At 37.0% G+C, this 15,467-nt stretch overlaps 1 protein-coding gene across 1 annotated transcript; it reads right to left on the reverse strand.

Moving 5' to 3' along the window:
• Positions 1-4,100: 4,100 nt before the first annotated feature.
• Positions 4,101-5,042, reverse strand: LOC116599763 (olfactory receptor 52J3-like). Its single transcript, XM_032359739.1, has one exon. The coding sequence runs from the start codon at positions 5,034-5,036 to the stop codon at positions 4,101-4,103; it is 936 nt and encodes a 311-aa protein (XP_032215630.1). The 5' UTR covers positions 5,037-5,042.
• Positions 5,043-15,467: the final 10,425 nt, after the last annotated feature.

Raw genomic sequence — 15,467 nt, forward strand, 5'->3', positions numbered from 1 at the left:
TTATCTAGTTATGTCTCTTAGTTCTCTTGACTGTGACAATTACTGAGGTTTTTCTTAGTTTTGATGACTTCACAGTGTTTAGAAATACTAGTCAGGTTTTAGGGGTACCTGGGTGGCTTAGCTGGTTGAGCATCTGACTCTTGTTTCCAGTTCAGGTTTATGATCTCATGGGTGCTGGAATTGAGCCCCACAGTGTGCTCTCATCTTGGTGGGGAAACCTGCTTGAAGATTGTATCCCTCTTCCCTTTCTCCTCCCCGTCTCTGTGCACACACCCTTTCTCTCAAATAAATCTTTTTGTTGTTGTTGTTGTTGTTGTTAAAGTAATACTAGTCAGGTTTCTGTAAAATATCCCTCAATTGAAATTAGTCTGATTATTTCCCCCATGACTAGACCAGAGTTATGTGATTGGGGAAGATCAATGAGGTAAAATTCTATTTATTTCAAAATATATCAAAAGTACATACTATCTACATGGTTTATCACTGTTGATTTTGAGCTTTATCATCTGCTGCGATCATATCAGGGTCTCTTTCTCCTCCATTTCCAAGTTTCCTCTTTGCAACTAATTTGCAGTATATAGCCCACAAATTAAACAGTGAGTAGTTATGCTCCTCCTCCTTGGAACAAACCTCCTTGGTTTGTTTTTTGGTTTTTCTTTTCTTTGGTATTTGTTTTTGCGTGAGAGATAATCTATTCCCCCATTTGTTTATGATTCAATTTTACCCAGATGGACTCAAATATTTATTTCACACTTTAGGTTGTAAGCCAATACTCCTTTATTTTGTCATATTGACCAGTTTTGGCTATTGGGAGTTCTTTCAGTTATCTCTTGTGTCCTTTTACTTACCCCCATAATTGTGTGTCCTTTTCTTTAGTGGGAAAGGTCACATCCTTACTTTCTGGGACCCCAAGTTGCTACAGGTGTATCCCATATATCAGGTGCCTCAATCTTAGATGTGATATTTCTCTGAAAATTACTGATACCTTTAATTGGATAATGGTATTATAAACAAATTTTAGGGTGCTGGATGTACTTTGCTACTGGGGTGTGATTCATTTAAGACCCTCTCAGCTGGAAAAGCAAGGAAATGCCAACCTCTGTATGTATACATATCTATAAATATCTATCATCTATTTATCTATCATCTTTCTATCATTTATCATCTATCTAAACATAGTGAAGTCTCTAATCTGTTACCACATGAATTGAGGGAGTTCTTCTTGAATCCTTGTTTGCTGTGTGTTTTTATAAATATGTGTTGTCATTTTTTTTGTGTGTTGTCACTTTTTTTAAGAAAGTATATTTTTTTAACCATTGATATGATCAATATGACTTTTCTTCTTTAGGCTGATGTTCTAGGTTACATTGTTTGTTTTTGAACATTGAATCAATCTTGTATATTAAGAATAAACATGATTGCTCCATGTATACTTATTTATTCTTGTAAATTGTTAGCTTAATTTAATAATATTTCATTGAGGATTTTTGCAATTATTCATGAGATAATTTTGATACATAGTCTCTAAATATAGATAGATAGCTAGATATAGTCTCTATGTATATTTTTTGGGCATCTTTAAATGACTTTGGTATTAAGGTATGTCCAGCTTCATAATCTAAGTATTTTTTAGCTTCTATAGTCTCAAATGTTTTAAAACAATTGATGTAATTTCTTTCTTTAGTGTTTGATAGAATTCATCAGTGAAACCCTCAGAACCTGATTGTTTTGGAAGGTTATTAATTAGTTGTGCAACTTATTTAATAAATATGGAGATATTTAGGTATTTGGAACTGCAAATTGTCTTCTGTTGGCCTTATATCATTTGTATATATCCAGCTGGCCATTGAGTAATATGAGTTTGAACTATGTGGATCACTTAAATACAGTACAACTCTATACATGTGTTTTCTCTTCCTTAAGATTTTCTTAACAGCATTCTATTTTCTCTACCTTACTTTATTATAAGAATACATATATAAAACATATAACTTACAAAAATAAGTGTTAATCGACTGTTTATATTAGAGCTCAAGTCAACAGTAGACTATTAGTGTTAAGTTTTGGGGGTGTCGAAAGTTATAAGTGGATTTTTGACTGCATGGGGGTGGGGGAACAGTGCTCCATTTTCTGTGTTGTTTGGGATTAAGACCCACCAACATAGGGTTTGGGGTGCTGACCCTATAAGTAGGACTTAAAGATAATTTCAATGCTGTTGTTGCAAAACCCTGTTTGGATTTTTAATTGTATGGAATTTATGGAAAGGAACCTTGGGAGATGGTTGGAGACAATGAACATTAGGACTATAAAAGACATGGTTAGAACATGAATATATAGTTTCTATTAACATTTTAATAGAAAAAAATCATTACTTACAGATTGGCATATCTGAATCTTATCATTCAGATAACAGGAAATATGTACGAACTTTCCCTCAAAAGGTAGGACACCGAATTTAGTTTCTTTGAGGAATCCTGTTGGTAACCCTGTGTGGCTTTCAAGATAGGGGACCTCATAATGGATGGAGATTTAAAATCGATTTATAAAAATAATTTATAAATGGAAAGATATCAATCTTTATTTTATGTATTTTATTCTTAAATATTACTAAATTTGAGTTGTGCTTAAAATGAAACATGACATCAAAATTAAGGAAAACACTGGGAAGAACACTGTTGCTGTTCTTTTGAAAAAAGAGGCCACCGATAACTTAGAATTTACATCTTTCTTTCTCTAAGAGAAAAGAGCTTTTAATGGGCTCAAGATGCTCCCAGGAAGTAAGTTCTTCAGACAATTGTATTTAGATATCCCTGTGTCACCTTCCATTAATTCCTTTCAGAAAGCCTTCATCAATATCTCTAGTCCATGCTCCTTGCTGAAAGATAACCTTCCATACTTCCAAACCCTGCAGGTACATATTCTGGCTCAGTCATGTTGCAGAGTTGTACAGTCATTTTTGTACCATCAGATGGCAAACATGACATCAGGAAACTCATTCTTAGCCTCCTGAACAGTTGCTTTTATGTTCTGTCTCATGATTTTTTATGTACACATCAGTTTCTGCTCACAACAAATTCAGGAAGAATAATAGATCTTTGATGCCCAGGAATCATGGAGGAGATACGTCCCTATTGGATTACAGAAAATACTTGTAAGGATATCTAACAAATTATTGTAAAAGTAGGAGATTTTGAAAATTTATTTTCTACCTGGACTTGTCTGAGATTCATCTACTTTTGCAAAGCCTGAAGTCACAAAGGATGCATATATGTTGCAGTCCATGAAGAAGGAGGGCTTTGGAGAGCCAGAAATGGTATAGACAGAAGTTTGTCTAAGTACACTTAAGACGTGCGTGCACGCACACACACACACACACACACACACACACACACAACATACACCCTTTCAAGGAAACAATCTAATGAAACATAACTGAAAACCACTGTTAGAATTCTATACATTCAAGCTTCTCTTAGAAACAAGGATTTTCATTCCTTAACACAAGTATTGTTTTCAGGTACATTCATTTCACACTTCTTCAGAAAGGGTGGTAGTGGCACAGTGAGGGCACATAGTACCTACAGGGTATTATGAAAAATAAGGGAAAAGATGCTAAAATGAAAGGTAAAAGCTAGAGTCATTTTTTTTAACTACACTAAATATCCCAGGATTGTCTCCAGTGAAATCAGATACATTTAAGTTTTTAACAGAAATCTATGAGGATCTTAGTTTACACTCAGATTTATTTCTTTTTTTCAGGAAAGTAAGGCGATAGGCCTTAAACTAAGTGTGCCAGCTGGAATACTATCCTATTTTAAACACAGAGAGATGGAGGTTCACTAAATCTCCATACTTTAAAGGTAAAAGGCTCTCAGTTGGTTGTCAAACCCTATATTCAAAGGAATAAGTACTCAACACCAACCAGGAGAGAAAACATTGAGATTTAAGAACAGAAAGCATTCTCCAAAGTTTGTTCCTTTAGGAGCTGGAGGATCTCTTGACAGGAGGAGCATTTAAAAAGATAATTAACTTAGAATTGGGTCAAAATAAACTTCTTTCAGTTCTGTGCATGTCCTCAAGAGCTAAGGAAACAAGGGATTTTATATTGAGGTGAAAACACGGATCACACACTCACGAATCTGCTTTGTCCTCACACCATAGATGATAGGATTGAGGGCAGGTGGAACAACCACATAGAGATTGGCAACCAGGATGTGGACATAACGGGGAATTTTTTTGCCAAATCGGTGGGTGAGGAAGGAGAAGAGAGAAGGAGTATAGAAAACACACATGACCCCAACATGTGACCCACACGTACTCAGAGCTTTGTGACGAGCATCTCGAGATGGGAGGCGGAAAACTGCACGAAGGATGTAGGCATAAGAGACTCCAACCAATGCCACATGCAAAATAAGAAAAGAAGCCACAAAAAGCCCATAAATGGCATTAACTCGAATGCTGGCACAGGCCAACTTGGCGATGCCCATGTGTTCACAGTAGGAGTGAGCAATAATTCGAGTCTCACAAAATGGCAGTCGATGGGTTAGGTAGAGAATGGGCAACGTAAGCAGGACAGGGTGCATTATAATACCCACACCAATGCCTGCTAGCACTCGGGGCGTCAGGGTGGTTTTGTAGTGGAGTGGCACACAGATAGCCACATAGCGGTCAAAAGCCATAGCAAGCAGAACAGTGGACTCCATTCCTGTAAGAGTGTGTATCAGAAACATCTGAGCCACACAGGCTCCAAAACCGATTTCATGTGCATCAAACCAGAAGATACCCAGCATTCTGGGCACTGAGGTTGTGGAGAGGGCCAGATCTATGGCTGATAAGATGGCTAGGAAGAAGAACATAGGATCCCGCAGAGTATGCTCAGACCAGATGATCAGCAAAATTGTAGCATTGCCCAACAGAGCCATTAAGTAAATGGAGCAAAAAGGCAGGGAGATCCAGCCATGGGAACTCTCAAGTCCTGGGATGCCTGTAAGAATGAAGGTGTCTGGGTGGAAAGTGGAAGTGTTTGTGTGGAACATCTTGCCACGGATGAGATGAGAAGTAGTTGACTACTCTAGAAGGAAAAACAAGAGCATATCTCAAAACTTTCCAGTAGGCTTAATTTTTATCTGTAGTTTTCTTATTATAAAAGCTAATGCTGGGGGGCCTGGGTGGTTCAGTCAGTTAAATGTCCAACTCCTGATTTTTCAGGTCATGATCTTGCGGTCATGACATCGAGCCCACATAGTACTCAAGGCTGGGTATGGAGCCTGCTTAAGAGTCTCTCTCTCCTTCTCCCTCTGCCCTTCCTCTTCCCTCAATCTCTCTCTAAAACAAAACAAAACAAAACAAAACAGAAAACTAATGCTATAGCTTGAGTTCAAAGTAATATGCAGGAACTGACTTAGCACTCTTTAAATGGAAGGAACATAACCTTATGAAAGGTCTCCCTCCCTCTCACATTTTGGACAATAATATCTTATATTCCTTTGCTGAAACCTCAAATAAAAATTGGATCGAATTTTAAAAACATAAAAGGAGTTTATTTATACTGAAATATCAATCTTCTTTGAAGACAAAGTTCACTTTACCTAAACAGATCAACACAAAATCACTAAGCAACAGTACAGACAACTGCACACAGAATATGACAATATAAAAGGAACATAAGTGTACCTAGAGCTATAGAATGATAGCAAATACAAGATTTCATTAACCACTTGTTCAGTGTTCAGTATACATTGTTACATATTTAGAAAACCAGATCCAAAATGAAGAACTGTGTTTCCTTACTGCATCCCTCCATAGTTACTCATATGTCCCCCACAGACGTGCTGTGCTGAATCTCAGATATAATAAGATATATTAAGATATAATAAAGTAAGAGTTGCACAAAGATGGGTGGACACACTGTATACTGTACTGTGCCTCAGATTTTAAAAGAGACACCCAAAGATAGTAAAATACTGCAGCTGGAAATGACCTCCAGGAGAGAAATGCATCTCTTTGTTATAGCATTGTGATGGGAATTAACTTAATAAGGAACTCCAAGGTTTCTGTTGGTTGCCAAATCAAGAATGTCCCCGGATAGCCAACCATTCTACCCATCCTTGTGTGTGTTTGGGGGAAGGGTTTGGGGAAAGAATACTGAAAAGATGTTTTGAAAGGAGAAACTTTGAGGGGTAAAGATGTGTTTCCAATGACAGTGATGGTGGTCAACATCAGGGTTAAGATATCCATGCTCCTTACTTACCACACTGTAGTTAATATCTGTCTTTTCCTTTGTTCCTTATTTCGTCTTTCCACCCTTCCCCCTCCTTCCTTTCTCTCTCTCTCTCTCTCTCTCTTTCTTTCTTTCTTCCTATAGAAAAAAAAAAAAAAAAAAAAAAAAAAAAAGCCCAGCAGCTATAAGCTAGTACTATAGAAAAAAAATAAACAATGAGTATAGGAAGAGAAGGGAGGAAAAGTGAAAAGAAAGAAGAAAGGACAAACAGAAGGAAACAGATAGGAAGGAACATAACTCAACTCTAATTGCCTCCTGAGAAAAGTGAAAGAAAAGTCCAAATTTGGATAAATATTTTATTAATAACATTAAAAAACCAGAGATTCCCCAGCTGGTTAAGTCCTGCAAGACTGTACATAATATTCATCTGCAGCCTGCTTCTTTCTCTGTTTCCCTCTTTGTAATCAAGTTTATGGAATAGTGAATAGTTTAAAAATGTGTGATGTGAACCACACAAGGATAAAAGGTAAAATTCAATTATGAGGGCTTAACTTCTTATGATTTATCAATGTCAGTGAAATGCTAATGACAGATTCTTTTATTAAAACATTTTTTGTATTCCTCAGTAACATTTCTGTAGATCAGAAATGTATGCAATAGTCTTAGAAAGCTATAAAAACAATGCTTTCCTTATTTCATCATACTCATACCCAGTAGATTCTCAGTAAAAAAGAAAATTACTGTAGCTCATAGTATAGAGTTCATTATTGATTATTCATTATTCATTATTGAGGGAAATTAGTGTGTTTCTCAACTCAGATAACTATAACCTACTATGAGGCCTCAGTAGCTAAGTAGAGAGGCAGTGATATGAAGAGCCTAGTAGAAATAGTCAGAAGACATAGACAGCAATGAAATTCTGTAGTTGTCTGGCTTTTATCATTACCACTCAATGAACTCACTAGATCAAACTCTGAATAAGGCTGTATGGTGATGGATATTAACCAGACTTATGGTGGTGATCATTTACCAATTATACATGATGTTGTACAACTGAAACTAATATAATGTTCTATGTCAATTATTTCTAAGATTTAAAAAAAATTGAGAGAAGAAAAAAGTCTGAAAACCACCCTCCTTGTCTTTCACACATTAAAAAACCAAACCAAATGAAACCAAACAAAAAGCTGATTCTACTTTTCCAATGTCTTTAAAATCTGTACATTTATCTCCATCCTAATGGGATCATTTGGGAGGTTTATATAACACAGTACTTTACAGTGCTTAAGAGCAAGAGTTCTACAGTCTGACCAACTGTGTTGAAACCCAGATTCATGACTTAATTCACTCTGTAATCCAAAGAAAGTAAATAACAAGCACCTTTTATCATGTATTTTTATCACAAAATAGAGATAATAAAGATAAAAACCTTAAGTATGTTATTAGTTTTAAAGTGATAATTTTTTTTAAAGATTTTATTTATTTATTTGACAGAGAGAGAAAGAGAGAGATCACAAGTAGGCAGAGAGGCAGGCAGAGAGGGAGGGGGAAGATGGATCCCTGGTGAGCAAAGAGCCTGATGCAGGGCTCAATCCCAGGATCTCAGGGTCCTGAGATCTCAGGACTGCAGGACCTCTCAATCCCAGGATCTCAGGGTCCTGAACTGAGGGGAGAGGCTCAACCCACTAAGCCACCCAGGTGCCCCTAACTGATAATTTTTTAAAGCACTTTGAAGCATGTTCCAAAGAGACTGGTTGTCCATCATTCATTAGATATCTTCAAGCAGACTGATTTTTAAAATGCACATTGACTGGATTCAGGCTAAAATCCAAATGCTTTCACTAGGATTGGATGGTTTTTCCTATCATGATCCTACTCCTCTAAGCACCAGTCTTAGTCTTTGCCCCACACTTTTCCCGTGTCTCCTCTCTTCCTCCCCTATCCGCCGTCTTTCCTTGCACCCTTCACTGTGAAGTAAGGATGCTCGGTGAGCTGGGAGATGGGGAAGACTCACCAGACTGAGCACCAGCGTGGAATCCTGTCTCTGTTTTATCTCACCTGCTCATTCTTTATGAGGGTGCTGCTCTTTGCCTGGGAGGAGATTGCAACAGGAAATTCCCTGGAGCCAGTTTGGTAAAAAACACAAAGTCTCTGAGGATTCTAGTGTCGAATTCTGATTCAAAAAGAGAGAACCATTAGGGGTCCCTGGCTTGGAAAGAAATGAAGGCAGAGGAGTGAGATTTAGGTCAGCGAGATGACAGGAGGACCCAGTACTCCTCCCAGTACAAAAACACAGATTTAACAAGCACTGATGGATGGAAAGGCCTTTATGAGAGTTCCAGAATTTGGATGAGAGATTACAGAACTCTAGTGGTACATAAAACAGAAGACAAATTGGAAAGGATAAGAAGAAAAGTTTCATTTATCCACATCCCCTCTACCCTAGCCTGGTACTTTTCTGCCCCAGGAGAGCTTCCCTCAGTCCCTGAGTTCTCTCATGGGGGAAAGAAAGGGCAAGCCTGCCCCCAGATCTGTGTGTGTGTGTGTTTGTATGTGTGTGTGTGTGTGTGCATGTGTGTGTGTGTGTGTGTGCATGTGTGTTTGTGTGTGTGTGTTTATGTATTCAAACAAGCATTGTCAGTTCTCACTATCCTCAGTAGCTGTGTTTTACAAAGTCACCTTGAACACTGAATTAGGAAATTTGGTGCCTTTGCTCTTAGGGGAAATGCACAACATTTTTGTCAATCAATCAATACATACATTTTTTAATGTGTGTTTTTCTGTGAGAGACACTTCCTGTACTACATAGTTCTTACAGGTTGGTCATGGCTCTTATGATTAATCGTGCAGCCTTTAAATGATCGAAAGCCAGGAGCTTTGGAGGCCACTTGTGTTTCATTCACCAATATCTGTGTACAACAGAGAGTCTCACTGGTGTTGAAAACCCGATTTCCTGTACACTTAGTAGGCACTTTAAAATCTCTTCTGCAGCCTCCTAATTAGCAAAATCTGCCTTGACTCTAAGTTTATTATTGTATATCCCTCATTGCTTTTTGAAATGTACTAGCAAACCCAGTGCTAACCAACAAGAGCTTGATTTTATTTTTTTCTCTGACCCCAGGTGATGTAACTGTAACCATCTTTGACCTCACCACAATGCTGTCTATAGCACTTTTTTTTATTAGTTGTCATCTCTTGACTCCATAAATTTATCCTCTTTTTCATCTTTTCCATATTTATATCACATACTACAAATGTTACTTTAGTACTCTCCAGAGTGGCTTCATATAGAGATGAATTTCATCTTCCTTTGTCTGGGTGTATCTTATTTTTGATTCATTAACTTTGAATCATAAGCAACACTGCTATAACTCACACCTGAACGAAGTTTACCCAAAATGGTTATTTTTTCCATAAAGTACAGTACAACCATCTTGCACTTAGGAACACTAGAAAAGTATTATTTAACTGCAATACTTTCCACGAATAAATAATAAGATAGTTATTTACTGTGTTGCACTTCAACACTATCCTGGAGGGCTATGTTAAACAGTGGAATCAACAAAGAGCAGAAAAATAAGAAAAACCTGGCCTTAAATCAAATGTAAAAACACTCATTTATAGCTGAAATGGGAAGTAAGAATCTCACCTTGTTCAGCCTCAGCTGAGAATGTGATCATCTGGCAACTCAAATTTTTCACATCTCTTTGCACATTGGCAAATGACAGCTGAAGTGCCATAAGAATTTATTTGGGGTTACAAATAAATTTTAAGGAGTAGGCAAACTAGTAAATATGGAATTCACATATGATAGAGCCCCACTGTGTATATATAATTTATAAGATTCATACTCAAAACATAAATAAAGCATATAAATAAATGTAAAAATAATATGATAGAATTCCAACTTCTACAATTTAAATATTGGTGAGATTGACAGAAAATTATTTAAAAACTATTCAAAGCTCTCAAAGGAGGCTGGAATGCATGTAAGAGCACGATAAATCTAGATGGCTGAAAGGATTGCATGTTTAAAGCTGTCACATTTTCCACAGCAATGTTTAGATGCAACTCATTTTCATCAAAATCCCCCTTTGATTGATTTCATATAATTAAATTTTCAGTGAAATTTATTCTGATGAATTATGAAAAAATATGGTACATGTCACAACATGAAATTTAGACTATGAGATAAAATGTTAAAGTCTGGGTCGCCTGGGTGGCTTAGTGGGTTAAAGCCTCTGCCTTTGGCTCAGGTCATGATCTCAGGGTCTTGGGATTGAGCCCCACATCAGGCTCTCTGCTCAGGGGGGAGCCTGCTTCCTCCTCTCTCTCTGGCTGCCTCTCTGCCTACTCGGGATCTCTGTCTGTCAAATAAATAAATAAATTTTTGAAAAAAAAGTTAAAGTCTAATATGATTTGAATATTCTAAATTATATGAATATGAAAATCACGGAATAAAATCTACCAAATATCAAAGTGACATTATGGTTGTTTGTTTTTTATTTTTTATTTTAATTTAATTTAATTTAATTTTTTTAAAAGATTTTATTTATCTATCTGACAGACAGAGATCGCAAGTAGGCAGAGAGGCAGACAGAGAGAAAGGGGGAAGCAGGCTCCTCTCCAAGCAGAGAGCCCGATGTGGGGCTTGATCCCAGGACCTGAGATCTTGACCTGAGCTGAAGGCAGAGCCTTTAATCCACTGAGCTTCCCAGGTGCCCCTGTTTTTTTATATTTTCCTTTATTACAAATAAAGGAGAGGGGTGCCTGGGTGGTTCAGTCAGTTAAGTATCTTCCTTCAGCTCAGGTCATGATCCCAGAATCCTTGGATCAAGCCCCACATCAGGATCTCTCTTGAGTGGGGAACCTGGTTCTCCCTCTCCCTCTGCCTGCCGCTCCCCTGCTTGTGTTCTCTCTCTCTCCCTCTCTCTGTCAAATAAATAAATAAAATCTTTTAAAAAAGTAAAAATCAAGATAAAAAGGCATTGTTTAAAGTGAAGGAACTAGACACTTATCTATCCTAACTTCATACATACACTTGATGTATTTAAGAACAATCAATTCTGAGACTCCAGCAACCCCGCCAAGAGAAAGACTCCGGAGACAGTTCAGAAAAAACTCTCTTGCCTTCCCCTCACCCTTCTGGGATTCTCCTATTACTAAAAGGTTAGCTCTAAAGACTTAGAACTTGAGTTCTGAACTCAAATTTAACCCCCACTGGTTTCTTGACAGGAGGGGAGATCGTCCCCACTCTATGCCCATGAGAGCCTTAGAAATCAGCAGACATGTCTATAACTGAGCACATCTAGAAACCTTAAAGGTGTTGAGAGAAGGAAAATCTTCCACAGACCATCCTCATCATCCTCCTCACAGAACACCTGGTAATGTCTGCAGTGTAAATACTATATGTACCTAATATATTATAATTCATGTTGATCTATTGGATCAGGGTTTTTTTTTTCTATTTTATTCCTCCCCCAAAGCAGATGTGAGGCTTTTTTTCCCTTCCAATCGCTCCTGTTTTCCATGCTGTGTAGTCAGACAAGGAATCAAATGCTAAGAGAATTTGATTTTGCTGGAAGCTAATCCCTGGGTATGTCTTAATGATTTTATATTAAAATCAGGAAAACTATTAATGCACTATAGTGTTTAGAGATAGTGTGGACTATAATAAATTTATAGTGATTCCACTGGTTGTCTTAAATTTATGCTGAAATTATTTACCAGAAAAATAAGAACACTCCCTTGTCTTCTCCTTTCCTCTTTTTATTCATTCATTGGAACAAATGGATATATGACAATACATGGCTTCTGCCAAGTAAGAATTTGCAATATAATAAAGGAGAAAAACATGCAGATATATGAAATACAATATGAGAAGATATAGAAGATAGGTAAGTACACATGTCAGTGGAACACTTGAGGATGGATATCCATGATGGTCCAAAGTTCCTAGAAAAATTTTCTCACAGAGGCTGATATGTGAGCAGGATCTTCAAGGTTAACTAGGTTACCTAGGGTTTGCATGTGTGAAGAAATGCCATGACAAACAAAGAGACAGGTCTTTTTGTTTTGAATTGAGTAGGTGATCAGTTCTCTATATGCAGAGAGATATAGAGAATATATTTGAAGAGGTTAGAAAATTTGCTAATATTTTATAAGACATGGAAGGCCACATTTTCTTTGTAATTTCTTGGTTTGTATTATTTTCTGGTAAATAACATTTGTAACTGCATTATTTATTTACTTGCCTTAAACTAAACATGTAATACATTAATATATAAGATATATTGGCACTGTTTAAAAATGCCAAGCTATAAAGATACAGCTAAATTATGCTGTCTATGCCTCTTTGCATCTGCTCCACATTTTAGATCTCTCCTTCATTGTCTATGTATCCTTTTTACATAGTTCTTATGTTTATAAAATTTGCATTATAAATGTACACATATGCACATACAGTATGCTCTTAATTTTTGCATAATTTGTCAATGTTAATGGAAAAATCAAACTTTTGCTCCTTTTTTATTTGAATGTCAGTTTACATAAATATACTTTACTTATTCTAAGCACTTCTATAATATAAAGATTACACAGATTTGTAAGCTCAGTATTACTTTACTGATGGACATTTTGAACGATTCACTATTAATTCTATCACAGGCACTTTTACAATGAGAATTACTGTTTATACTTCCATATGTATTTGTGAACATTATTCCCTAAATGGCAAGTAGTGAAATTGCTCTGCCCAGAACTTTGTTTTTAATAAGAATAATACTATGCAATTTTCCTCTAAGAGTAATTCTCTCTAATCAACTGGGCATAAGAATCACACGTTAACCCAAACCTCATTAATGCTTATCATCATCAATCTTGAAATTCTGTTGGTTAAAAATATAATACTGTATGAATTGTATCATATTCATTTAATTTTTAATTTCCTGATTTCCAGTAAGAATAAGCCTATGTGATTGAACATTTGCATTTACTTCAGTGTGAATGTTTGCTCTACATAATCTGTCCATATATTTTTTTTTATTTTTGAATATTTATTTGTTTGTTTTGAGAAAGAAAGTGAGACAGGAGGTGGAGGAACAAACGGAGAGGGAGAGAATCTCCAGCACACTCTCCACTGAGCATGGAGCATGACCTGGGGCTTCATCTCAGGGCCCTGAGGTCATGACCTGAGCCAAAATCAAGAGTTAAATGTTCAACTAACTGAGCCACCCAGGCACACCTGTCCACATGTTTTCTGTCGGTAAAATATATTTAAATTGTGTAATGGCATAGAGCAAGTAGAAGAAATGAAGGAAAACTGCATGAGAAAGATGAGAATGTTGATGGAATTACAAATATAGGTAAAAGGACACGAAATTTCGTTTCAGGTTAAAGGAAGGAGAGTATGTGAAAATGTACTAGCTCAATGTGTTACATGTACGTAAACATAAAGGTAAGAGGGTAAGGCTGACAAACCTGTCTGGTGGCAAATGTTAATTTTGTCTCTGAGGTTGAGAGGTTAATTTTCCCTCTGAGAGGTCATCTGTTGAAAGTGCAGGAGGGTTAATTAAGAAGAGAAAGTCTTGGATTTGGACCAGTTCCTTTATGGAATATAATAGTTGGGGACTTCTGAACAGTATTCATAATCAAATTAATGGTGATGGTTTTCTTTATTGTTAGGTACAGAACAAGTCCTCCTCTTCTTCTTATATGCACAATTTCAAATATACTGTCACGTGCTTAGGGCAGTTTTTATCACCACAGTTAAGAATAAGGGCTTTAGGGGCACCCAGGAGGCTCAGTTGGTTAAGAGTCTGCCTTTGGCTCAGGTCATGATCCCAGGATCCTGGGATCGAGTCCCACATCAGGGTCCCTACCTAGCAGGAAGCCTGCTTCTCCCTCTGCTTGGGATCTCTCCTCTGCTTGTTATCTCTCTCTCTCTCTCTCTCAGATAAACAAATAAAATCTTAAACAAACAAACAAAAAAAGAATGTGGTTTTTAGAATCAGTGTGTGTGGCTAGAAACAGGTCTATCATTTACCAGCTATATAAAATTATAGAAGTTACTTAAATTATTCTCATTTTAAAATGGAGATAAAATTTATTTTTTTAAATTATTGACATATTATATATTATTTGTTTCAGGGGTACAGGTCTATGATTCACCAGTTTTATGCAATACGTAGCACTCACTACAACATGTACCCTCCCAATGTCCATCACCCAGGCACCTCATCTTTCCCACTCCCCCTCCACTCTAACAAACACAATAATATTTATTATTATAAATATGTATTATAAATAATATGTGGAATGTTTTCAGGAAAAGAACTGACTCACATCAAGCATTTAAAAATGTTTAACTGTTACACTATTATATAACTCCCCAATGGATTGGTTGCCCTGGATTTATCTTCTATCCCAACTCATAGCATGCCTCAGACAGAAATGTCATTACATAAATGTCCCATGGTTCCTTAACCTACCTAACCTGATGTATTTGCATTCAAAAGAGAATATCCACCTCTAGGGATCTGGAAGGCCAAATAACCCCAGCAAGCTGAAACTCTGGGTATGAAACCTGTCATCACTCTCACTTCAGATTGATGCTCAGTGTGCTATACATATTCAAATCCCAGTTTCAGTGGACACTGGCTTAAGGATTATTTTTCTTGATCACAATACTCTTTAATCTTCAACTGTCTATAATAGTGGTAAAAAAGGACTGTCTGTGGAATGGTGTCAATTGTGCTTCTAAGAAGAGAGGAAAAAGATCTGTTTAATATGGGATGCGTATGGCTTTCAGAAAGTTCTACTAGTCTTAAGAAAGGAAAAAGTATCATCAGCAAATCACAACATGGGGTGGGGAAGGGGTCAGCCAATGCAAGAGAAGTGTGCAGAGCAAAGGAAAGGTCATGAGGGGAGGTTTGGATGAATTTGCCTGGAGAGGGAGCCAGTGGAGAGCCAGTCATAGAGTAATTTGACTAACTAGATGCGTGTAAGGAAGTGAAGGAAATTCATGTTAGTGGATATAATCATATTTGTTGTAATTCTTGCCTGTGCGGTCAAAAGTAAACACAAAGGTGTCACCATCGGAGAGTCACAAACAATGCAATGACCTGTTCACTTCCTGACACAGTGTTATCAACCCCACTCTTGTCATCATGCTGATTGAGTTCCAGGTTGGTGTGAATAACCTCCTTCTGGTCATTCCAAAGCAAGCAACACATCTCCGAAATTTGGC

This window comes from Mustela erminea, chromosome 9 (genome assembly GCF_009829155.1).
Source record: "Mustela erminea isolate mMusErm1 chromosome 9, mMusErm1.Pri, whole genome shotgun sequence".
Lineage (NCBI taxonomy): Eukaryota > Metazoa > Chordata > Mammalia > Carnivora > Mustelidae > Mustela > Mustela erminea.

Coding starts and splice junctions, on each gene's coding strand:
- LOC116599763 (XM_032359739.1), bottom strand. CDS start 5,036: ATGTTCCACACAAACACTTCCACTTTCCACCCAGACACCTTCATTCTT.